The sequence below is a fragment of the Tasmannia lanceolata genome, unplaced genomic scaffold (assembly GCF_043159265.1).
Source record: "Tasmannia lanceolata isolate RefF3 unplaced genomic scaffold, GAP_Taslan_0.1 ptg000018l, whole genome shotgun sequence".
Taxonomy (NCBI): Eukaryota; Viridiplantae; Streptophyta; class Magnoliopsida; order Canellales; family Winteraceae; genus Tasmannia; species Tasmannia lanceolata.
The window spans coordinates 62,767,721-62,791,757 of NW_027518695.1; the positions used below are offsets into that span (position 1 = coordinate 62,767,721).

At 36.5% G+C, this 24,037-nt stretch overlaps 1 protein-coding gene across 3 annotated transcripts in view; it reads left to right on the forward strand.

Annotated features, from left to right (window-relative positions):
• Window positions 1–24,037, forward strand: part of LOC143850775 (mechanosensitive ion channel protein 2, chloroplastic-like) — a 41,915-nt gene that overhangs the window by 13,502 nt on the left and 4,376 nt on the right. For all 3 annotated transcript variants that reach the window (XM_077360028.1, XM_077360026.1, XM_077360027.1), the window contains exons 3-12: window positions 801–961; window positions 17,281–17,404; window positions 17,594–17,691; window positions 18,112–18,225; window positions 18,912–18,972; window positions 19,580–19,729; window positions 20,020–20,130; window positions 20,320–20,487; window positions 20,601–20,714; window positions 21,680–21,736. In XM_077360028.1, coding sequence (XP_077216143.1) covers window positions 801–961; window positions 17,281–17,404; window positions 17,594–17,691; window positions 18,112–18,225; window positions 18,912–18,972; window positions 19,580–19,729; window positions 20,020–20,130; window positions 20,320–20,487; window positions 20,601–20,714; window positions 21,680–21,736 — 1,158 coding nt within the window. The remainder of the gene's footprint in view (window positions 1–800; window positions 962–17,280; window positions 17,405–17,593; window positions 17,692–18,111; window positions 18,226–18,911; window positions 18,973–19,579; window positions 19,730–20,019; window positions 20,131–20,319; window positions 20,488–20,600; window positions 20,715–21,679; window positions 21,737–24,037) is intronic.

The window sequence follows — 24,037 nt, forward strand, 5'->3', positions numbered from 1 at the left end:
ATCTGTTGACACTCCTTTGGACACTTTTAAATGTACTGCAGCATCACCAACTATGAGAAATCCACCTATCCACATGTGATGTGTGAACAACGAAAGTTGTGTACGATAGTCAATAGCTTGCTAGAAGTGTTAGACTTACTGTGGGTGTGTGGACACGTTTTTGTACTGTGTCAAGTTAACATTCTATTTTATTATAGAATATTCTGTTTACCTCTTTTATTATGAACTCTTCTTCAACTAGTTTTTTTGTTATATCCCCTCCCTTAAACCTAAAATCCTAAATAAACTCTTGTCCAGTACTATATTCATTGTATCATCTCGGTCCCCCTTTCTCGCTGTATATTGAAGATGGAAGAGAACTATATTAAGTTGATGAATGTGTTATTTGATTATCTCAAGTTTGTTTTAGATTATAGTTGATCAAGTCTAACATTTATTAGTTTGTTAAATGAATACCATATTTATATTGTTACAAATTATGATAGCAATCAATAATTTTTTATGTAAGTGTCACCATTTCTAGATTTTTAGATGTTGGCATGTCAGACAACTTGTATGGTGTCGAAAATTGACATACGAATTCATATAAACAGATTATGATTATGTATACTTTCTGTTTTAGCCATGTCCCCGTTTCTAAATTTTGCGAGTTTGCTGTGTCCGACACTCGGTGTCCTTGTCGACCCATGACAGTCGTGTCCGTGTCCACAAATCATAGGAGGATTGGATGCTTCTTATGTATGAGTGTTTATTTTTTTCATAAATGGAGATTTACGAGACTTTATTTATTACATTTGCAGCGACAGGATCCTTTGAGCCTCCAGCTTTCAGATGGTATACACCGGCCAATACTATCTGGTCCTTCCAGATATAATGTTTTCACGTGCCGATCGTTTTTTCTGCCAGGTCGAGCAAATGAGACGCCCATTCTGAAAGCTGCTGCTGCCTTGGCTTTGAAGAGGTATTCTTTTCTTTTGATGTCATCACATCTGTATACGTGTGCTCATGCCACACTGGCGCATTATTTTCAGCTCATATTGCACATTCAAATTAGATGCAGATGCACCTTTACAATCTTAATATATTAAAATTTCCGTGAATTTTAGTGCATGGACAGCTGGTTGACGCTGGTAGTGATTTGAAAACAAATTTAACCCACGAACATATCATCTTCCTGGCATGTGAAGTTATTTTCAGTTTGAAGTTTAAACTCTTATATTATTGGATGCGACTTAAATAGTAATTCTTTTTTTTTTTTAAATTTTGTCATTTTGTCTCATTTATTGTACCAATACATACCATTTTTTAAGGGGGATGATATTTTCACCCCCCCTGCAGTACGCATTTGCCCCCCTTAAAACGTGAACAGTGAGCAACTTTAATGCTTTTTGACGTCAAATCACGTTAAAAGAGGGGGGGGGGTGAAAATATCATCGCCCTTTTTTAAATAATAACATGATTTATATGTAATGACCCATTACTAGCTTTTGGTAATATCAAGTCAGTTTTGAGCTAAAAAATTAAAATATTTTAGAATTGGTAATATGCTCTAATATTCTTTCATATCAAGTAATATATATATATATATATATATATATATATATATATATATATAGAGAGAGAGAGAGAGAGAGAGAGAGAGAGAGAGAGAGAGAGAGAGAGAGAGAGAAGTGTTCCTGCGCAGGGATCTCCTTGCGGTTAAGTGGTTTAAAAAGCCTCCCATTGGTCACTTTTTTGTGGACCCGCATAGCTGGACCCGCTATACGAACCAATGGGAGGCTTTTTAAGCCACTTGAGTGCGGGGAAGCTCCTGCGCAGGAATAATTTCCTCATATATATATATAATTTATTATTAATTAAGAAAACTACACCGTGAATATGTTACAGGACTAAGTCTAACATATGTTACATATTAGGAAACTATTGCCATGTCATTAAGCTACCCTCAACTTTTAAAATTTGCTATATTGCGTGCCAAAGATTTACTTCCTTTGAATACAAGAAATGTTCTTGTCGAAATTGTTAAATAACATGTAAGTGTAGTTTAGGCCTTACCTCTATATTAGTGGGTATTGTAGTTATTGTACCATGGTTTCCCTATTTGGGTCTATATATACATCATTTACATGGGGCGCTCCCTAGTGGAGACTCTCCATCCTCTCTACTCCTCTTCTTCTCCATCTCCCTTTCTCTCTCTCTCTCTCTCTCTCTCTCTTGCTACCCGCTCTCTCGTGCAAGTCTTTGTTTTTGCGCAAACCCTTTTTGCCATAAACCCCAAAATCTCTAAACTCTAAAATCTCTCCCCAAAATCCCTAAAATATCTCCATAATTATTGATATTTTCTCTTTTTCTTTTTTCGGAAATCTCTCCCAAATCTCTCGATCTCTCTCTCTCTCTCTCTCTCTCTCTCTCGGCAATGCCCAAGCCCGTGTTGGGTCCCCCAAACCCTGCAAAACTACTCTGCCATAAACTCAACCAGTCGACCATCTGTGTTTTGTTTCTGTTTTGTAGTAAATCTCCACCAAAAATTAAAAAAATCCTTGTTTGGGTGTTCCGTAACCCATCTCTCTCTCTCTCTCTATATCTTTCGTTGCCGTATCCTCCAAAGTCTCTCTCTCTCTCTTTGTAATCTTTCTCTTTAGTCTTTACGGCAACTCCTTTGCCATAGATCCCAAATTAAAAAAAAAATGTGTACTTTCCTTGATTCCCCAAATCCTTGTATTTCTTCCTTTTTGTTAACTTACCAACTTCTCCAATAGCTTAAGCTGTTGGAGAAAGGCATTATTTATCTTTTATACTTTAACACTCCCCCGCACGTGTGGCCCACTTGGCAAACACGTGGCACATGTGGTCCCACTTTGGGCCGACCATCGCATGTGGATTTTTGCTATCGGGAGTTTGAACTCGAGACCTTTGGCTCTGATACCATGTTAACTTACCAACTTCTCCAATATCTTAAGCCGTTGGAGAAAGGCATTATTTATCTTTTATACTTTAACACTTTCTTTCTCTTTTGAATCCCTAACTCTCCACTCTAACCCATTATTTTCTCTTTTCTCTATTTTTTGGGCCTCTATGACCTTTGTTTACATCTCCAAGGTGCACCCCAAGTGTTTGATGAAATGTCTTAAAGGGATTTTGTGCCTTAACTTCTTATTTTCTTGCAAGTTGAAGGTATTCGGCCTTCAATTTGAGGGGGAGTGTTTCGTGCAGTTGTTGGTGTTTGTCTTTTCTTTTGTTGTCTTGGTATTGTCTTCTTGTTATATTTTATTGTCTTGTTGTTGTCTCCAGGCTCATTTAGTCTCGCCCGAGGGGGAGTATTGTTGTGTTCTCTTTATGTTCTTCGTCTTTCTTGGTGGTTGTTCTTCCTCGTATGCCTTGTCTTCTCTAGTTGATATTATTCATTATTCTAGTTGTTTTGTCTCTACACCACATTGTCATTTCTTTGCATTGTTCGTTGTTTCCTCTTCGTGTTCTTGGCGTAGCTTTATGCATTATTGTCCGGCTATATGCCTGATCTTTAGCGTGGATATCGACCTTATCTGCTTTGGGCGACGTGCTTTCCGTCGTCGTTGGTTGGTGTTCTCTTCAGGTGACAGTGTCTCAAGATGATGGTGTCCCCATCGTTGGTTGGTACTCTTCAGGCAAGGGCGTCCCTGTCGACCTTGTCTCCAGACAAAGTTGATGGGTAGGAGGAGAAGCCCTTCTGGACTGATGAGGTGGTGTCCCATCGTTGGTTGATTATCTTCAGGCGACAGTCCGTCGACCTTATCTCTACAGAGGACGGTGTCCCCCGTCGTTGGGTAGTTCTGATCACCTTTCCGATGGTTCTTCTTCTCTTGGCGTTATGCAACTCTGTTGTTGTCTCTGCCAGCCAATGCTACTTTGCCGTTGCTCGTGCGCGCCTTTGATGCTTATTTTGCTCGATGGATCGCTACTATTTCTCTGCCGAGGTGTCACCGTTCGATCCTTCGTGGTTTGCATGTTTATTTGTCAGGCTCTCATTCAGGGAGAGGCCCGTTCTGATCGCTCTCGTCGTCATGCTGATTCAGGGGGAGCTGCCCGTTTTGATGGTCGTCGATTTCGCTGATGTACTCGAGGCCGTTGCTATCTTTTTGTTATACTTTTCATTATGTATTCACAACACCAGCTTGAGGAGGAGTGTTGTACCAAGCTGGTTGTGTGTAAGAGATTATTATACCTTTTTGTTGTATGATTATTTTTTAGTTGTTTGTTGTAGTTTCTTTGTAATAACCAGGAGTTCTATAGTATATACACTCTATCTTGAGGGGAGGTCCCTAGTGGAGACTCTCCATTCACTCCTTCTCTATTCCCTTCTTCCTCTCTATCCCTACCTCCATTCCTAACATGAAAATGACAGCAAAGAGAAGAGAATAAAATCTTATGATTCATTTCCATTCTCACTGACTCCATTTATGCTACTTAATTTTTATGTTAATGCTCTTGACTGACTTAGTGACTAATCAATGGTAAAACGGGGAAAATCCCCATAGTTGTATGAGGATATAACAATTAAAGAGGTTGTTGGATAACATGTATTTGGGTAGTTTAGTCATTACTTACAGACTTAGGGGTATTGTATTCATTGTACTCATATTTCCCTAGATGGGCCTATATATACATATTTACTTGAGGAGCTCCCTAGTGGAGTCTCTCCATCCTTCATTCCTCTTATTCGTCCTCTCTCTTCTTACTCTAATCTCATTTCTAACATGGTATCATTGCAAATATCCTTTGGGAAGGGGTATAAGGAAAGAAGAAGACTGAGTCTATCATCTTCGTGCCATTCTCTAGCTCATTTCTCGTATCTCTCTGTGCCTTTACGTGCAAGGTGTTGTTTCTTCTTTATCTTTCTCTCTCGGTATTCTCTCTCTCTTTCTCGCAACTCTCTCTCTCTCACTCATCTCTCTTTTTTTATTTTCTTGTTTTTGGAGTTGCCGCAGATCACACAGAAAAAAATATCTTAAAATCTCTCCTCCAAATCTCTTGAAAATATCTCTTTCTCCCTTTTTTGGTTCTCCATCCCAAAATCTCATTCTTCTCTAAGTCCATACCCTTGTTGGGTTCTTTCTAGTGCCTTTCACCTATTTTTATGTTTTAAATCCTTTCTTTTTTTCATGTTTTGAGTCTCTTCCCCAATTCTCGCCATCCTAATCTTTGTCATTTCTCCTCTAGATTTGTTTGTCTTTTATGTCTTTTGTGTTGTTCTTCAAGGTACCCACCAAGTGTTAGGTGAAATGTCCGAAGGAGATTTGGTTCCTTGGATGTCCTCTTTGCGATTCAAGTTGAAGGCCTTCGGCTTCAACTTGAGGGGGAGTGCTGTCTAGTGCTGTTATCTCTTTCTTTACATTGTTTTCTATGTCTTATGTGTTGATATCATCTCTTTCTTTACATTGTCTATTGTTGTCTTATATGTCTTCTATGTCTTTTGTGTTAATGTCAAAGGTGCACACCAAGTGTTTGATAAAATGTCTAAGAGATGTGTGGTGCCTTGTTTGTCCTCATTCCTTTGTCTTTGTCTCCACGGCTCATACCAAGTATTTGATCAAATGTCCGAAAGAGGTGCAATGCCTTGTTTGTCTTCTTTTTGTTTGACATTCAACTTGAGGGGGGGTGTCTTTTCTTGAGAGAGTGTTGTCCTCGTTGTTGTCTTAATATTGTCTTCTTGGGGGAGCGTTGTTATGTTGTTTTGTTTTCCTTATGTTCTTTGTCTTGTTGTCTTCTCTTAGTGTTGTTTTCTCTTGTTGATGTGTGTTGTCTTTTAGTCTCCGGGCTCATGTAGTCTCGCCTGAGAGGGGGTGTTGTTGTGATTCCTTCATGTTCCCCATTGTATCGTTCATAGTATCAATAAAATTGTCATCTTTCAAAAAAAGAAAAGAAAAGGAAAAAGATCGGGGTAGAAAGGGGGCTGCTTCTGTACCCAACCGTGAGGGGTGAGCGAGTGGAATAGAAGGGGTGTCTTATGAACCCAACCATGGGGTTGGGGGGGGGGGGGGGAGAGAGAGAGAGAAGAGAGGAGAATGATAGGGAGAGAGGTGGTGGTGAGGGGACAAAAGACACATAGAGAGAGGGAGAGGGGAGATCAAATAAAGAGAGAAAAAAGAAAGGGAAAGAAAATGGAGTTTAGGAATAGAAATCTGACTTGATATGAAACAATACACATCAGAAAAGGCATCATGTCACATCCATTCAACATAAGAAAGCATCAAATTTTATTCATATTCTATTGTTTTTAGGGCCAATATGTGACACCCCAGCCCGGACCCCGAAGCCTTCATACACGTGCTTCGGTGTATGAGTGATCGCTGCAAGTTAACACATGGTGTGGAACCAATAGTTTCCATCTTTCATCAGTGTGTAAAAAAACAAAGTAAAACATTCTTCCAGGCATGAGGAAAAAAGAAGAAGAGAGAGATCATTCCATAACTCCAAGTTTAAGTTCCTACAACATAGTTTGGTGATCCAAACTCACTAAGTACCTAAGTCCCCCAAAAAACATGATGATCTGCCATTGGACAAAAGTTTCAACATTCCATAACCACAGAAAAAGCCATGAACCAAAAATCCATCCCGGTTCTGTGGTCCCGACAGCTACGAACGGTCGCACCAACTATCTATGTCTTGCGATTTGCAAGAATGATAATAAGTGAGCCAAGATAGCCCACGAGGTAATCATACACTAAAACTCAATGTTTGGAGTAAGTTAAAATGCAAGATTCTTGATTGCGACGAGTTTATTACTTCACAAGGGTCCGTGAATTAACAATTGTAATAACCTGGCCCCACACAGGCCTAGAAAGTTAATAATCTTAATTAAATCCAGACCATAGATCCCCAGACCAAAAATCACAACACTGTATTTTTGTTTTTTCGTTTTTTTAGTATAACCAATTTTTGGGGCATCAAATCTTGTCCGTTCGACATAATTTTGGTCCCGGTAGATGGGTATTTTGAATACCTATCCAACGGACCCAAGTTTTAGCGATTCAGACATGATTTGAGTAAGTTATGACCTTTTTTCTATTAGGGTTAGGCATAGTTACGAGTTTTGTCTTATTAGGCAACTTTTGGGTTTTTATTTTTATTTAAAACTATAGTTTAGTTGTTAAATTTGATAAGTACACCCTTAGGGAGTTTTAATAAAGATAGACTCTTGCTAATTGTGGAAGACTTAGATTAGGAAACTAACTTTTAACATTAAATCTAATTGGGAAACCCACTTTAAGCACGAGACTCATTAGCTATTAAAAATCCAAAATATGAGCCTTTGCAGCCCTACTTGTGCACGCCAAGAGATAGAAAGAGAAGAAAAAAAAAGAAGAAAAGAAAAGGAAAAGAGAAGAAGAATTGGTGTTTTTCGTCGTTTTGGGTTTTCGTCTTCGAGTAAGCGCTCGAAAATTATGTTTTTCGTAATTTCTTGTTTCAATTCAAAGTTTTTGCTTTTGCTTATCGTAATTTAACCTAATTAGGGTTTCTAACAATATTTTATTGATTTCTTTACTTTCTTTTAAATCAAGAAACTTATTTAATATTTTTCTTTTTAAAATTTTATGCCTTAAAAATATATGTATTCTATTTACTTACGAAATATCCCAATTGGAGTAATCTAGAGTATAGTAGAAATTATTTTTGGATGTCTAAACCTATACGTGTGATTTTCTAGAGAATTTGTCACTGTTTTCCTTAAAAATCAGCAATTAAAAGTGATTGTTTTTCCGAGATTTCATGGAGTACTTGTCATATAAATTATGTAAGATGTTTTTCATGAAAGTTATGATACATAGGTGTGTTATATATGATTTTTTATGGTAGTTTTTCAACAAAATCAGCACAAAAAGTGTGTTTAAGGACTTTTTTGTAAAATTTTTATCGTATATAAGTTATATAACTCATGTAAGTGTTTTATGTAATGTATGTGGTATATAAATAATGTATCTGAGTCTTATAGTGCCGATTTCTGAGAAAATCAACTAGTATGGGTGTTTAAATGGGTTGTTTTGTATACACATCTTCGATAAAATTGTTATAGAATATACCTATATGGTTTTGCATGAAAGAGATAGTATATGTGTGTATTATATAAGCTTTAAAGGCCTAAAATGGGTTAAATAATAATTTTATTTTGGTTTTCAAAAGAAATCAGATTTATAAATAATGATACAATATGTTATAACAATTGGTTTACCAAAAAATCAACTATTAGGTTTGAGTTGAAGCCTCTCGAGTTTTAGTAATAAAATTGATGTAAATACGAACAAGTTTAGTACAAAAGAATTGAACACTTGAACCAATGGTCACACGCTTTATATGTAAACTATACAGGTTTGCTTCTCGATTGATACTTAGAGCCTTCCATCTCCTTCCACAGTCAAACACTAAGGCAAGTGATAACGGACTCTCATAATAATAGTTCCTTTAATGGTTTTGATATTATAGTTCTGTTACCTATGTTAGTACGTCATATTTCTATACTTCGAAATTTCAAAGAAAACTGAGTTTTGAAAGGATTTGATTGGAAGAAAAAGAAGATATGATCGTATGCATATATTCCTTGTCGTTGTATGGTAACGTTATTGAACTATGTATATATGCGTGGCACTATATATATATATATATATATATATATATATATATATATATATATGAGGAAAGTGTTTCTACTCGGCCGAGTAGAAAAGCTTATCTACTCCTCCCTTTAAAAAGTACAGTGGGCCCACACATTGTGGATGATCCAAAGCATTCATTTGATAGGTCTTATCATAGATAGGGTGTGCCCAAAAAATCAGCACCAAAGGGTCATCCTAGCCCTTCGTTTTGTTGGGCCTTGTAGAAACAGAATGGACGCATCTTACGCATCTTACACAGTGCGTCCATTTTGTTTCTACAAGGCCCAACAAAACGAAGGGCTAGGATGACCCTTTGGTGCTGATTTTTTGGGCACACCCTATCTATGATAAGACCTATCAAATGAATGCTTTGGATCATCCACAATGTGTGGGCCCACTGTACTTTTTAAAGGGAGGAGTAGATAAGCTTTTCTACTCGGCCGAGTAGAAACACTTTCCTCTATATATATATATAAAGACCTATGCTTCTACCTGCTTCGGCCAGGTGATGATGACTTGGGATATATACATATGATGATTCAGATTCTAGATCGTATACTTTGGTATACGATGTGATTTTTTTACAGTACCTATCTATGTTTTTCCTCCAATACGAGGTTTTGATTTTTGCGTTATTTATCTCTACTATGAGCCATTGATATCCTCTTTGTTTGTTCTCATGTCTTTTGACTATCGTACCCATACTCTTATTTCGATTTCTATATCTCTATTCAAGTTGTTGCCTATTCTGTTAATTGACATAAGGATCATTGTTATAATACAATTTCATTATTGTGCACTTTTATTGTGTGAGCCCAGCAAGGGATCTTGTTCAGCTCGTTCTGACTCAGTTACTACAGTTCTTGTAGGTACAGATAATGACATGATGACATGATAACATGAACACAAAATAAGGGAGTTTAAAGGGATCGAGGAAAGAGTGGTTGGCCATGTGGCTGTGTCGGTCAAAGTGACTTTACCTTGTGAGTTGTATTGGGTTTTTTTAGTCCGCTTGTTTCCCTTTTGTGGCAGCGATTCGGATTTTGGGATTTTAGAAAAAAATCATTTCTAAAAAATTTGCCCCAAATCCGGGTCGTTACAGTTGGTATCCAAGCTTAGGCTATAGGTCCTTAGGGTTAGTATCTAGCAGAGTTATGAGATAGGTAAAACTAGGCAAGGAGCATATAGGAAATGACACAATAAATTCGTGTGTACTGCAAGCACATGAGTCAATTGTGTTGTAAGAACCACCTAACGAACTCGCGTGCACCGGGGGCGCCTGGTTCGACATGTGAGAGTTATGTCGGCAGAAGTCAAGAAAACTAGTTGTGAGCTTTAATGGCAATTTAGTTGTTTCATATAGATTCAAAGTGTCCCTCCTACCGTTTTATGTTCTAACAAGGACGTTGGGCCCAAGGAGGGTGGATTGTAAGATCCCACATAATAAAGTGAGTTGTATTAGGTTCTTAGAAATTTGGTAAGTTGCGAGTATTGCGTAGGTCTTAGGAAATGGTAGTTGGTTGGACTTAATAAAATCTATGCACCTACCTCAGGATTCTCATAATACATATAATGGAAAATGTAACACCAACATACATTACTCGGTCACATCTCACATCACACAAAAAAAAAAAAACCAAAGTCATACCATAAAATGTTGATTGTTCAAAACTAGATCTCGTGATACATTGTTTGGTTGAGACACACACAATTGAATACATTGTCAGTTAATCGTCGGTTAATTGTTAAATTTTCCCTTCAAATTCATAAATTGTTTCTAACTTTAACAATTTCAAAGTTGTTTGGAGAGGTACACTCTTCTTTAGTTGTATTGTTTGCATATCACCTCAGTCTTGTAACTTTAAGACATGAAAACTGTTAACTTGAGGGAATTTAGGGAGTCAAATTTCGGGGACGAAATTCCTTTAAGGGGGGTAGAATGTAATAACCAAGCCCCACACGGGCCTAGAAAGTTAATAATCTTAATTAAATTTAGACCATAGATCCCTAGACCAAAGATCACAACAGTGTATTTTCGTTTCTTTAGTATAACCAATTTTTGGGGCATCAAATCTTGTCCGTTCAACATGATTTTGTTCCCAGTAGATGGGTATTTCGAATACCTATCCAACAGACCCAAGTTTTAGTGATTCAGACATGATTTGAGCAAGTTATGACCTTTTTACCATTAGGGTTAGGCATAATTACGAGTTTTGTCTTATTAGGCAACTTTTGGGTTTTCATTTTTATAACTATAGTTTAGTTGTTAAATTTGATAAGTACACCCTTAGGGAGTTTTAATAAAGATAGACTCTTGCTAATTGTGGAAGACTTAGATTAGGAAACTAACTTTTAACATTAAATCTAATTGGGAAACCCACTTTAAGCACAAAACTCATTAGCTATTAAAAATCCAAAACATAGGCCTTTGCAACCCTACTTGTGCACACCAAGAGAGAGAAAGAGAAGAAAAAAAAAAGAAGAAAAGAAAAGGAAAAGAGAAGAAAAGGAGAAGAAGAATTGGTGTTTTTTGTCGTTTTGGGTTTTCGTCTTTGAGTAAGTGCACAAAAACTATGTTTTTCGTAATTTCTTATTTAAATTCAAAGTTTTTGCTTTTGTTTATCTTAATTCAACCTAATTAGGGTTTCTAATAATGTTTTATTGATTTCTTTACTTTCTTTTGAATCAAGAAACTTATTTAAAATTTTTCTTTTTAAAATTTTATGCTTTAAAAATATATGTATTGTATTTACTTACGAAAAATCCCAATTGGAGTAATCTAGAGTATAGTTCAATTATAATTGGATGTCTAAACCTATACGTGTGATTTTCTAGAGGATTTGTCACTGTTTTCCTTAAAAATCAGCACTTAAAAGTGATTGTTGTTCCTAGATTTCATTGAGTGCTTCTCATATAAATTATGTAAGATGTTTTTCATGAAAGATATGATACTTATGTGTGTTATATATGATTTTTATGGCAGTTTTTCAACAGAATCAGCACAAAAACAGTGTGTTTAAGGACTCTTTTGTAAATTTTTTATCGTATATAAGTTATATAACTCATGTAAGTGTTTTATGTAATGCATGTGATATATAAATAATGTATCTGAGTCTTATAGTGCTGATTTCTAAGAAAATTAACAAGTATGGGTGTTTAAATGGGTTGTTTTGTATACACATCTTCGATAAAATTGTTATAGAATATACCTATATGGTTTTGCATGAAAGAAATAATATATGTGTGTATTATATAAGCTTTAAAGGCCTGATTTTCATTAAAATCAGCATCTAAAAGGGGTTAAATAATAATTTTATTTTTGTTTTCAAAAGAAATCAGATTTATAAATAATAATACAATATGTTATAACAATTGGTTTACGAAGAAATCAACTGTTAGGTTTGAGTTGAAGCCTCTCGAGTTTTAGTAATAAATTTGGTATAAATACGAACAAGTTTAGCACAAAAGAATTGAACACTTGAACCAATGGTAACACGCTTGATATGTAAACTATACATGGTTGCTTCTCGATTGATACTTAGAGCTTTTCATCGCCTTCCACAGTCAAACACTAAGGCAAGTGATAATGGACTCTCATAATAATGGTTCCTTTAATGGTTTTGATATTATAGTTCTGTTCCCTATGTTAGTACGTCATATTTCTGTACTTCGAAATTTCAAACAAAAGTGAGTTTTGAAAAGATTTGAATGGAAAAAAAGAAAATATGATCGTATGCATATATTCCTCGTCGTTGTATGGTAACGTTATTGAGCTATGTATATATCGTGTCATATATATAAAGACCTATGCTTCCACCCGCTTCGGCCAGGTGATGATGACTTGGGATATATACATATGATGATTCCGATTTTAGACCGTATACTTTGGTATACGATGTGATTTTGTTTACAATACCTATCTATGTTTTTCCTCCAATACGAGGTTTTGATTCTTGCGTTATTTATCTCTACCATGATCCATTGATATCCTCTTTGTTTGTTCTCATGTCTTTTGACTATCGTACCCATACTCTTATTTCGATTTCTATATCTCTATTCAAGTTGTTGCCTATTCTATTAATTGACATAAGAATCATTGTTATAATACAATTTCATTACTGTTCACTTTTATTGTGTGAGCCCACTAAGGGATCTTGTTCAGCTCGTTCTGACTCAGTTACTACAGTTCTTGTAGGTACAGATAATGACATGATGACATAATAACATGAATACAAAATAAGGGAGTTTAAAGGGATCGAGGAAAGAGTGGTTGGCCATGTGGCCTTGATTGTCAAAGTGACTTTACCTTGTGAGTTGTATTGGGTTTTTTTAGTCTGCTTGTTTCCCTTTTTGGGCAGCGATTCGGATTTTGGGATTTTAAAAAAGAAATCATGTCTAAAAAATTTGCCCCAAATCCGGGTCGTTACAACAACAGACATGGTTTCATCTAGGATTCAAGTATCATGGTTCAAACAGGATCTAGAGATGAGCGGGCATAAAGAATATTATAATGTTTAGAAGTTTCATTAAGTCACATGGGCTTTATTTAATACAAGCACACTATTACACATCTAGAGTTAATATATATTTTAGCTTAAAGTATGATACATATTTTAGCGTAAACTACAGTGCTTGATGTAAATTCACTGGTGAATAGTATAAAGTCCTTTAAATTGTGGTGGAAAATCGGAGATGTTTTAAAGTTTTAAGTTTTTTAATTAGGTGGTGCTTGATACCATGAACACCAACTTCATGTCAGGCAGATATGTCTTCTCAACCAAGATCTCCCACGATCGAGGTCAAAACCCTATGAGCGAAGTAAGACCCTCAGGATCAAAGAAGAGAAGCTTCAGCCACAACCCCCAGGATCAAGGTCAAACCCCTAACAACAAGAAGAGACCCGTTGGATCGAGAAAGATCTGTGCACACCCAGACTAAGGTGGATGCGAGCACTAAAGGTCGAAACCTCCAAGAGCGAGGTCTATTCCCCAAGATTAGGATCTAGAAACAGACGATATCAATCTTAACACTTCTTATTATTAAGATTGTAAGTTGAAAAGTTATATTAGAGTGACCGATACAATAATGCCGCCACAACTCAATAATAGGAATTCAGATATCACAGACAAGATGGGTTAGTAAGAACCCGTGTATTTCAGGCAGGTTGGGGTATTAAATCCACTAAATGTACAAACAAATGGGAAAATAAGACCTAGACATCATGCTCAAAGGGTCCAGGATGCACATCATATTTTCTTCTTTTCATTTTTATAAAACCTCAAATATTCACAAGTCATACAAATGCAGAATTTCTCGGATAACACCCTTTGCTAAAAAATCTATATCTAGAGTTTTTTTTTTGAAAGTTGACAATTTTGCATTAATATTGAAATAGCATTCGGGACCAGTAGTCCCATCCTGCTTATACAAATATTAGTTGGCTACCGGGCATGGACGGTATTTTACAAGGAAGTACACTGCCTTTCTGTGAGGATCGAGGCTAATTACAAATATGATATTACTTCGAAGTCCTCCCTTTTTTTTTTTTGAATGGTAACAGAATATATTAAAAGAAGACTGAGGAGGTCCCCCTTACAATATAAAGACACAAAAAAAAAGCCGCGAAGAGCTGATACAACCCCAGAATATTCACTTAGGGTGGAAGAAAATCAAAAAGCTCTAAAACTTGCTTCGAAACTCCATCTTTTGCCAACTTATCTGCCATAGCATTAGCAGATCTTCTCACATGCTGGTACGATACCGGAAGTCCTTCTAAGAGATCTTTTATCTCATCAAAGAAATGAAGGAATCTCCACGGAGTACCCAGAGGGCCCTTAAGCCATCTTATAACATTAAGCGAGTCACCCTCTACAATACAACTGCCTAAACTATCCCTTTCCAAACTCAGAATAGCCTTGGTGAACTGCTCTTACCTCCGCTTCATTCGAATCTGCTGTTTCGATTGGGCCAGAAAAAACCTTTATGACCTCACCGGCACAATCTCTCAATACGCCGCCGATCCCAGCAGGGCCAGGGTTACCCAAACTTGAGCCATCGAAATTTAATTTGACTAGCCCCTCAGGGGGAGGGCACCATACCTGAGTAGTTACATTAATATTCTCCTGACTATTACAGACAACACCCCAACCCTCCCACAAATCGAAGGCCGAAACAAATCGGAAAAGCGGCAGAGCCCGAGCCCAAGAGATAGTAAGAGCAATGGCCTTGATGAATAAAAAATAAGAAGATTTAGCTTTCCCTTCGAATACTCTAAACTTCAAAGTCCTCCCTATTAGCTCCCGCCTTAGCTAGAGTGTCAGCCATCTCATTTGCCGATCGCCTGCGGTGTTTGAGGTTTGGATTAATTGCCCGCATCAGATCCAGTATCTCCGCAACAGAATCTTGCAATCTCCAAGGACCCTTTACTGATTCAGAGGCCCAGGCTACCACATTTGAGGAATCTAGAGTTTTACTCAATTGATTTCAACGTTCCAATTATCTCAGAAAGAAGACTTTCAGATAAAACTTTTTCACGTGGTCCCAACCTTAGAATCCCACTGTGCAAAGGTATTATCCATACAATAACTAGAACCCAAGTTATGACAAAAATATCATATATGGGTCAAAATAAAGGATAGGGTGTGCTACAATATCTTTCGTTCATGTCAGGAGGTCAGCTAATGAAGTGGCTGATAGATTGGCCAAGGACGGTATGGCAAGGGCGGAAGTAGAACAATTTGACTTTCTCCATCCTTGATTTGATTGTTTCTTTTTCCTTTATTGTATTTTCTTTCATGCCTTCAATCTTGTAAAGACTTTCTTAGTCATTTGTTTTTTTAATGGAATCTTTTGCCATTTCAAAAAAATAAAAATAAAATTATACACGGGTCAAACTACGATGTTTAGATAGTGTTTCTCAACAGTAAATGCTTCTATACTCTCCAAAGGCAGTTATATAAATTCTCTGACTAAAATTTTTACGGAATGAAATTATTTCTTACTAAAAATTTCAGGACAAAAGTTATTGTAAACACAATTTTACCTAGATTTATAGAATGGGTGCAGGATATAGAAAACACTAAACATTAACCCATGGAATCATCCAAAGATGAAAAATGAATGCTATAAATCCTTCAAGGAACCCCAAAAAAATTGAGTTTAGGTATTGATGTTCTACCTCATAGAGATTCAAAATGACAAAAAATTCTAAGCATTGACATGCAGGATATAGAAAAAACTAAAAATTAATCCATGGAATCATCCAAAGATGAAAAATGAATGCTATAAATCCTTAAGAAACCAAAAAAAAAAAAAAAAAAAAATTGAGTTTAGGTATTGATTTCCTACCTCATAGGGATTCAAAATGACAAAATTTTCTAAGCTTTGGTTCAAAATCGGTTAGCCTTCCCTTCCTTCTCCAAACAAAGCATGACTCGAGTCTTAAAGCTAAAGGGTTAAGGCTCAAAGAGGGGGTCTCAAGGATGGCTAAGAGGGCTAGTAGTTGGAGAATTTTCCAAAATTTCCTCAACAATTTTCTTTCCTTTTCAAATAGAGAACTGGAAGTGGATGTTTACATGGGAGGACAAGTGTGTGTGCTTGAAGTGACGTGTGCGTTCATTGAGTGACAAGTGTGTGCATGGGGGACTAGTGTGTGTTTAGCATGACATGTATATGCTTGGAGTGACATGTGTCTGCTTTTTTTTTTTTTGGGGCGGGGGGGCGGGGGGAGGGGGAGGGGGGGGGGAGGGGGGTGCTTAGAGTGAAGTGTAGGACAGGCTACCCCTACTCCAATCCACTATAGTTGTAATGACCGTTATACCCTCCTAAATGCACTCAATAATATGAAAATACTCATCATGTCCTCCATTTAACCAAAACCTAACAATGTTAATGACTTGTATTTATTTCCCATGTTGTCCCATGAGCCAAAAAGGTCATATATGTCCTTGGGTTAAATATGTTAATGACTAACATGTCCCAGCACACAATTTTCTTAGAAAAAACCTTTGTAACATTGCAAAACCCAAATGAAACCCCACAAGAGCTGGTACTCTGGGTTGAATATTTACACAATAGGCGTTTCATATTTATAGAATATGCATGCCATTCAAAATTGAAAAATAAAGACTTCTAATTCTTGTTGCAAAATAATTCCTAGTGTAATTATGACTCTTATTATTCTTAAACTACTAACTCATTGAAATAAAACTATCACATGGATTCTCCCTAATACAAGTAAACTAGGATTCTTCAGACCCACTAGTACTCCTAACTCATCAGGGAAACTAACCCACTTCAAGTTCCACAAATACAAGGACTCCCTTATGTTGCAATGTGGTCCCTTGTGGTCTAACCCACTTCAAGTCCCACAGATACAATGACTCCCTTATGTTGCAATGTGGTCTCTTGTGGTTACTTAACAACTTAAGTGATTAATTATAAATGACTTAAATGCTCTTCTCAATTAAGATTTTGGCAATAAATACGTGGGCCTCATTTTAAGCACCTAAAACTTAAAGAAACTGAGTGATATTGGTGGGAATAGATCAATGATCATCATTCATGTCCTTGGTCTCTAATTTGAGCATTATTCTTATTCTTATTTGTATTTTCTTTAGTATGTAAAGTCAACTAATTTCTACATATTATGTAGGTCATATACTGTTTTGCATGGAAGTCCTCTTGTACTTCAGTTGGTCCCAGCGGTGGGGATCATTATTTTTTCTGTATGGGGTCTAGCGCCACTCATGCGTCACAGCAGAAACGTGTTCTTCCATGTATGATGTTTATATAAGTATAAAATATTTAATAACGCCATCTCCAACAGCGTAAGCTTTTGGAGTAATTGGTTGTTTCACCATACACACTCTGTATCATGTTCCATCAGGAACTTTGTACTTCATAAACATTTTATACTTCGAATTACAAAAATGGTCTAACAAAATGTTTTTGACAATTTCCTGTAGCGGAATGATAGTAGTTGGAAAAAGAGTAGTACATATTATGTTCTGACCTCCTATCTTCAACCCTTGTTTCTATGGACCGGAGCAACACTCATCTGCAGGTATACGGATTTTTGCATCACCTCATCTGTTCTTTCTTTTGTCCTATGTCACAATATCTCCAATATTTTCAAAAGATCGCGTTTTTATCGTGACATTTTGATAAAGCGACAAAATCCCGAGATTTTAAAAATATAGCGATATTTTCATTTTTATTATTAAGTATCGTGATAATATCACGATATTATCCTGATATTTTTACGATATTTTAAACTCATATTTTTTCTTAAATTTTACATTATATATTTTTAAATAATTTTATTTTTATCGTTTTTCTCCGATATAAACCCGAAAAAATAAAAAAAAAAAATTTATCCTGAGATTTTCACTTGCTGAGAAATTCCCCAGAACGATATTTGTGATAGCTTTTGTACGAAACCATTATATTGTGTTACCACTTTACTGACAACTGTAGGTTACAGGGTGCTGGATCATGTTATTCTCCCATCAGATGCAAGCCAAGCTGTTAAGCAACGCCTTTTGACTTTTGTAGGATCATTATCAACTGTGCTGGCCTTTGCATACTGTCTATCAAGGTGAGTGTGGTTACCGTATTTCGTTTTTATTCATGGCTTTGGAAAAATTTCAGTGTTTATGTTATGAATTTTGCCATAAAATGGGTTGAAGTATATTAAGAATCTTGTTTTTACTGTGTTTAACTTGTACATGTTATTTGGAGACATTTACATTTTTTTATGGAGATGAAATTTTATTTATAGATTTAATTTTGGGAAATGATATCAGCACAACCATGTTTTGATAATTGCATTGACCCATCTGGACTTTTATTATTTAAAGATATGTCAAGGATTATTAGTTTATTACAGTTCCCAAAAGGCTCTTACAAATCAATTAAAAAGGAAACGACAAGCTGCATTTGTACAATTATTAAAGCATGGTTGTGCTGATATCATTTCCCTTAATTTTATGTAGTATTTTTTCCACAATATCATTAAAAAACCATTTCAAAAAAAAATATTGTTCAATTGGACATGCAGTGCTGTCATATAACTCATCAATGATAACTTATTTTCTGCAATTACCTGTTTTTCAAAAGAAGAAGAAGCTTATTACCATTCAAAAAATACAAAACAAAAAAGAAGCTTATTTTTTTCATAAACTTGCTTTATTTGGCCGTTTACTCTGATTGATACGTGACTGTGGTGGCATTGTATATTGAGCGACTGCATCTGTGATAACAAGGTAATATTTTTTTATGCAGCTTGATTCAACAAGTACAAAAACTCTTTATGGAGACAAATGACTCTAATGATACAAGAAATGTATGTTTCTTATGCTTCTGTATTATGCATTTGTCTGCCATGCCTGTCTTTATTTTGTAACTTTAAATTCATCAAGTAAAATATTTATCAAAAAGAAAAAAAGATCGCACAAGTTGTGGGCACAACATGAATCAGAGATTTATTAACTAGTGTATAAATGCAGTATTTTAATAATTTTCAAGAGGGAAAAAGAGTAGCCGTTGTAATTTGATGAATTTTTCTTGTATGTTAATTTATGCAAGTGCCAAGGAGTTTTGGTTTTAAATATGTAGGAATCATTTCACTTTTTCTATTTTTCCATTTTCTTAATTTAAGATATTCAAGAATGTTCACTGTCGAAGGAATGTGTGTAAACTATTATATTTTTATTTTATTTTTTTAACATCCAACACAAGAATTTAGGCAGAAATTTGTATTATCATTTGGAGTCAGCCCATTCAGACCTTTAAAGAAAGCCTTTCGTTTTTTCCTTTTCCCCTTGTCCTTGGTTGTTAACTTAGTTTGGCTGCCACTCTATATCAGTGTATCTGATCATCATGATATTTCCAGATAGAGTTTTTCATTCTAGTATGTAAAATTTAAATTAATCATTATGGGTTTCATACAGATGGGTTTCCAATTTGCGGGGAAAGCTGTGTATACTGGAGTATGGGTTGCTGCAGTTTCATTATTCATGGAGTTGCTGGGTTTCTCTACCCAGAAATGGCTAACGGCTGGAGGTCTTGGGACCGTGTTGCTGACTCTTGCTGGCCGTGAGGTGCATCCAATTGCCCTTTTGCTCATGTCTTTCAAGAAAACTACAACTTTTTGTAACCCTTAACATTTTTGGAATGGTATTTTGTGATCCTTATGATTGGGATCCTTAACATTTTTTTGCCGTCTAAATATCTTTTTTGTGATCCTTATGATTGGGATATGATGACTTTTCATTGATACTTTCTGGGCAAGTAACGTATGACGATTTTAGCTGTTATAAGTATAGCTCAATTTATGGCAATGATGGAAGGATATTGTTTCATAATTTAAAAAGTTGTTCAATATGTCCAGATATTCACAAATTTCCTCTCAAGTGTGATGATCCATGCCACACGACCATTTATTGTAAATGAATGGATTCAAACAAAGATTGAAGGCTATGAAGTTTCTGGTACTGTTGAGGTTTGTATTTAGGAGTGCTTTTGAATATTGTTTAGTAAGCTAACAAATAAAACATACAAGTTTCATCGTTGCTTTGAATTTTACAAAACATAACACTCCGTGGATTATACCTTAATGGGTTATCTTTTGTCTAAATGCAAATTTTTAGACACTTATTCACATTTTAATTAGTCTTCAATGTTGTTTCAGCATGTGGGATGGTGGTCACCAACAGTCATAAGAGGTGAAGACCGTGAGGCAGTTCACATCCCGAACCACAAGTTCACTGTGAGCGTTGTGAGGAATCTCACTCAAAAAACTCATTGGCGTATCAAAACCCACCTTGCCATTAGTCACTTGGATGTAAATAATATTAATGTGAGGAGCAATCTGGGTGAATCTACTTGTTACAAAAATCGTGTTGGTAACTTAATCTAAAAAGGGACTTCTTTATGTTTGTCTGTTGGTTGATTCCTGTTTCTTTTGCGCAGAATATTGTGGCAGACATGCGCAAAGTCTTGGCAAAAAATCCTCAAGTAGAGCACAAGAGGTTGCACAGAAGAGTATTTTTAGACAATATTAATCCAGAAAATCAGGGTCTTTTGGTAACTCTCTTTTGTTTATTTTTTATTTGTTTTTTAGTCTCGCTTTGATTTGAACTGAGCCTACTTAGATTATAGATACTGTGACATACTATAATCAATTGAAGTTGTTTTGCATATGAAAAGAGGCCAAAATAGAGAACAGTCATATGAAAGAGCATCTTGATCCAATGGTTGTTCTTGTCTCTCAAGATTCCTCTCTGAGAATGAATTTTATTTGTTTGCAAATGATGGGTGAAAATCAGCTGGTGAAATCAGCTGATCATGAAGTGCTCCATAACTGAGATGAGGATTCTGGGGCTTAGGCAGTGCTCTAATAAAAACTCTCGTCTTAGCCCCATTTTCTTGAAAATTTATGTAACAAAAACTCATCAGGGTTTGCTCAAAATTCCATATATGTGTCAATTTTGGTAGGTGTTTCAGCTTCATCCCTGTAACAGTTATCTGAACTACCGTTCAGGTAACTATCTGGTCGTCAATTTTTAAACTTGTGAACATCTTGATGACCATATTTAAAATACAGGAATTTTCATCGTGCACATGGATTAAAATATTTCCCACGTATCAAACAGATTGTATTGAATTCACATATAGACAATGTGGAAATAAAGTATCCTCCCTACATCTGCGTAATGCAGTCTTATGTTTACTCAGATATGTAGTATTTTGTATACTCAGATATATATTATTTATCATTTATTTCTATCTTCGATTCTTTCTTCTCAACCTTTCTCTTTCTTTGTATTTTTTTTTAAATTCCAACATAAAATATCTCATGTTTTATTGTCCAATGATATGTTCTGTTTTTTGGCTGACTGATTGTGCTTTGATACTGATATTTTAGTCCTCGCTCATGAGACCGTTTTTGGTTTTTGTGTAAATGTGCCAATATCTGTTTTAGTTATTTTCCGAGATTATGACATGATCAACTGTTGATATATGTTGTTTTGGCTTGTGTTGTGTAACAGATTCTGATATCCTGTTTCGTGAAAACCTCACATTTTGAAGAGTACCTGTGTGTCAAGGTAGAAGAGGTTTCATTTGTCATCTAAGTTCTACCTTCAATTAAAGAAAGAATATATAATTTCATGTTTCCATCTATTTGAAAACAGTGAGCATACTTGTATTACTAAAAATACATGCAAATTCATGACCATAAATTGTTAGACATAATATTCATTAGAGGGTCTTTACAGAACCATTCAAAAAAAAAAAGGAAAAAAGAAAAGGAAACGTCTTGACAGACTAAATATAAAAAACTAGTCTTGCCATGTTCATGATGTGGTGACCTGCTTGGGGGAGGGAAATGCAGTGGTAATTGTGTTTAGGAAATGAAATCCCTGATTTTCCAAATGTCACAGAGACATTAGACTAGGTGGATGTGTTTCAAACACATCAGGAACACCTCTAATGTATTTTACCCTTTTATTTGCATCTTAATAATTAATAGCAATCACCATTTTTGGTTAAAAGATATCATAATGAGAAATGTATTGAAATTTATTAGATGAGGCATGTGTCGACATGCAGAAACATACATCGACAGGAACTTACTTTGTATGTCATATTAAGTTACCATAGTATAATATATCATATGTTCCAATATATCATCATAATATATCACATGTGTTTATTTCTGAGAGATATCAGTCAAAGGATTTCATTGACAAAAACAAAATACAAACGCCCAGTGTCAAGATGGACACTCTTTATTTGATACGAAGAAGTCTCAAGCCACAACAAAAATATTCGAACAGATGCAATAGGCAAAATATATCCCCAATACAAAGTGTTAATCTATCAACTCCCCCTCTTGCCATTCACTCTGTGGGATATAATACTACATTTGCTTGCATCCTAGTGTCACAGGGAAATAGTTCGGGGACACAACCGGTATTAAAATCCAAACTCGCCTCGTCTCGCAAAGTAGTCGCTAAGAGAACGTTTGGTGGGCACTCTTGGTTAAGCTGGTTGGTTGGCCAAACTCTATAGGGGGAGTTGGCCCCGTGACCTGCTGACTCCCCCGATAGGCCTAGCAGGTGTAGGCCGGAACCTTGGTTGTTTGCTTATGGGTTGCAAGAGGACTTGCTTCTGCATGTGACGCACACAGCAGGAAATTATACTACAACTCGTGGGCGTGCCCTAAGGGAGCTTTGGGTGCGGATTGCGAGTTATCCACAGGGATGCTCCAGTTTCTTTGGTCGATGATGGGGGCCAATGACAGTGCATGTTGGGTTGGGTTCCCACATGCATTGCGCGTATGGACCGGTGCAGGGGGCTAGCTAGACTGTTTGCCTTCTGCACCGCGGTACGTCTTGTGGGCAGACCAATCTCTAGGTCTTCCATGGGGCATCTTGCTCCTTGGATTACCAAGCCCCAATGCTTGGTGGATTGGTGCGTGGCATCGTTATGCCTCGTACTTGATGGACTTTGCATTGGGCTCTAAGGCCTGATGTTCGATGTACTCGTGATGCAGGCTGATCACGAGAGTGGGTATCTAGAAGTGCATGTCAAGATCTGAGCCAAATAGTCTGTTGAACAGCTTAGAGATTGTGTGCACATGTTAAGCATCAAGAGGTGTTGGGCGTGCAGGGCCTTCAGAACCTTGCACCGATGAAGGCTTGCCCCAGCATACGCACATGTTGGGGCGCCGTACGGGCTATTCCGCTGCTAAAAGATTAGGCCCGTGACAGTTGGTATCAGAGCAAAATGTCCAAGCTATGAATTTAGAGTGTGCTTTGATGGTTGGTATCAAGTGGCAGATCAGAGGAGGTTGTGAATGCAAGAGTTTGTCAAGGAGGTGTGATACAGTTGGTGTCTGTGCTGTCATAGTTGCAGCAATTGCAGTGTTTGTGGTCATGGCTAGTGCATCTCTAGTGCATGTGGAGTGCACCAAAGAACGGGAAACACTTTCAGTTGTGGTAGAGGTTGTAAGAGCTTGAATGTTAACCAAGTGGTGACAGCTTGGTGTGCTAAGTCGCGGATGTCTTTGAAACTAACACTTTGAAAGTCCATTAGTCAGCCAAAGAAGAGTTGAAATTATGTGGGGATTATTCTTTCTAAAGAGGATGCATCGCTTTCTCAGTGGTGTGTGTGAGACATCTTTGAGCTGTGTTGGTGGCACAGGTTGTCTTGTATGCTCAACAAATAAAGTGGCAAAGTATGGCAGCTTAGAAGTTTGAACTCTCCCCTATTCTACTTTAGTCGCGCAACAGAGGGGATGGCATGGAAAGACTTGTACCATCAATGTTTGTTTAAGCATTGTTCAATAGATTTGCTCGAAGCTTTGATACAGTGGAAGAGCAACAACCATCAGTGAATGGGTT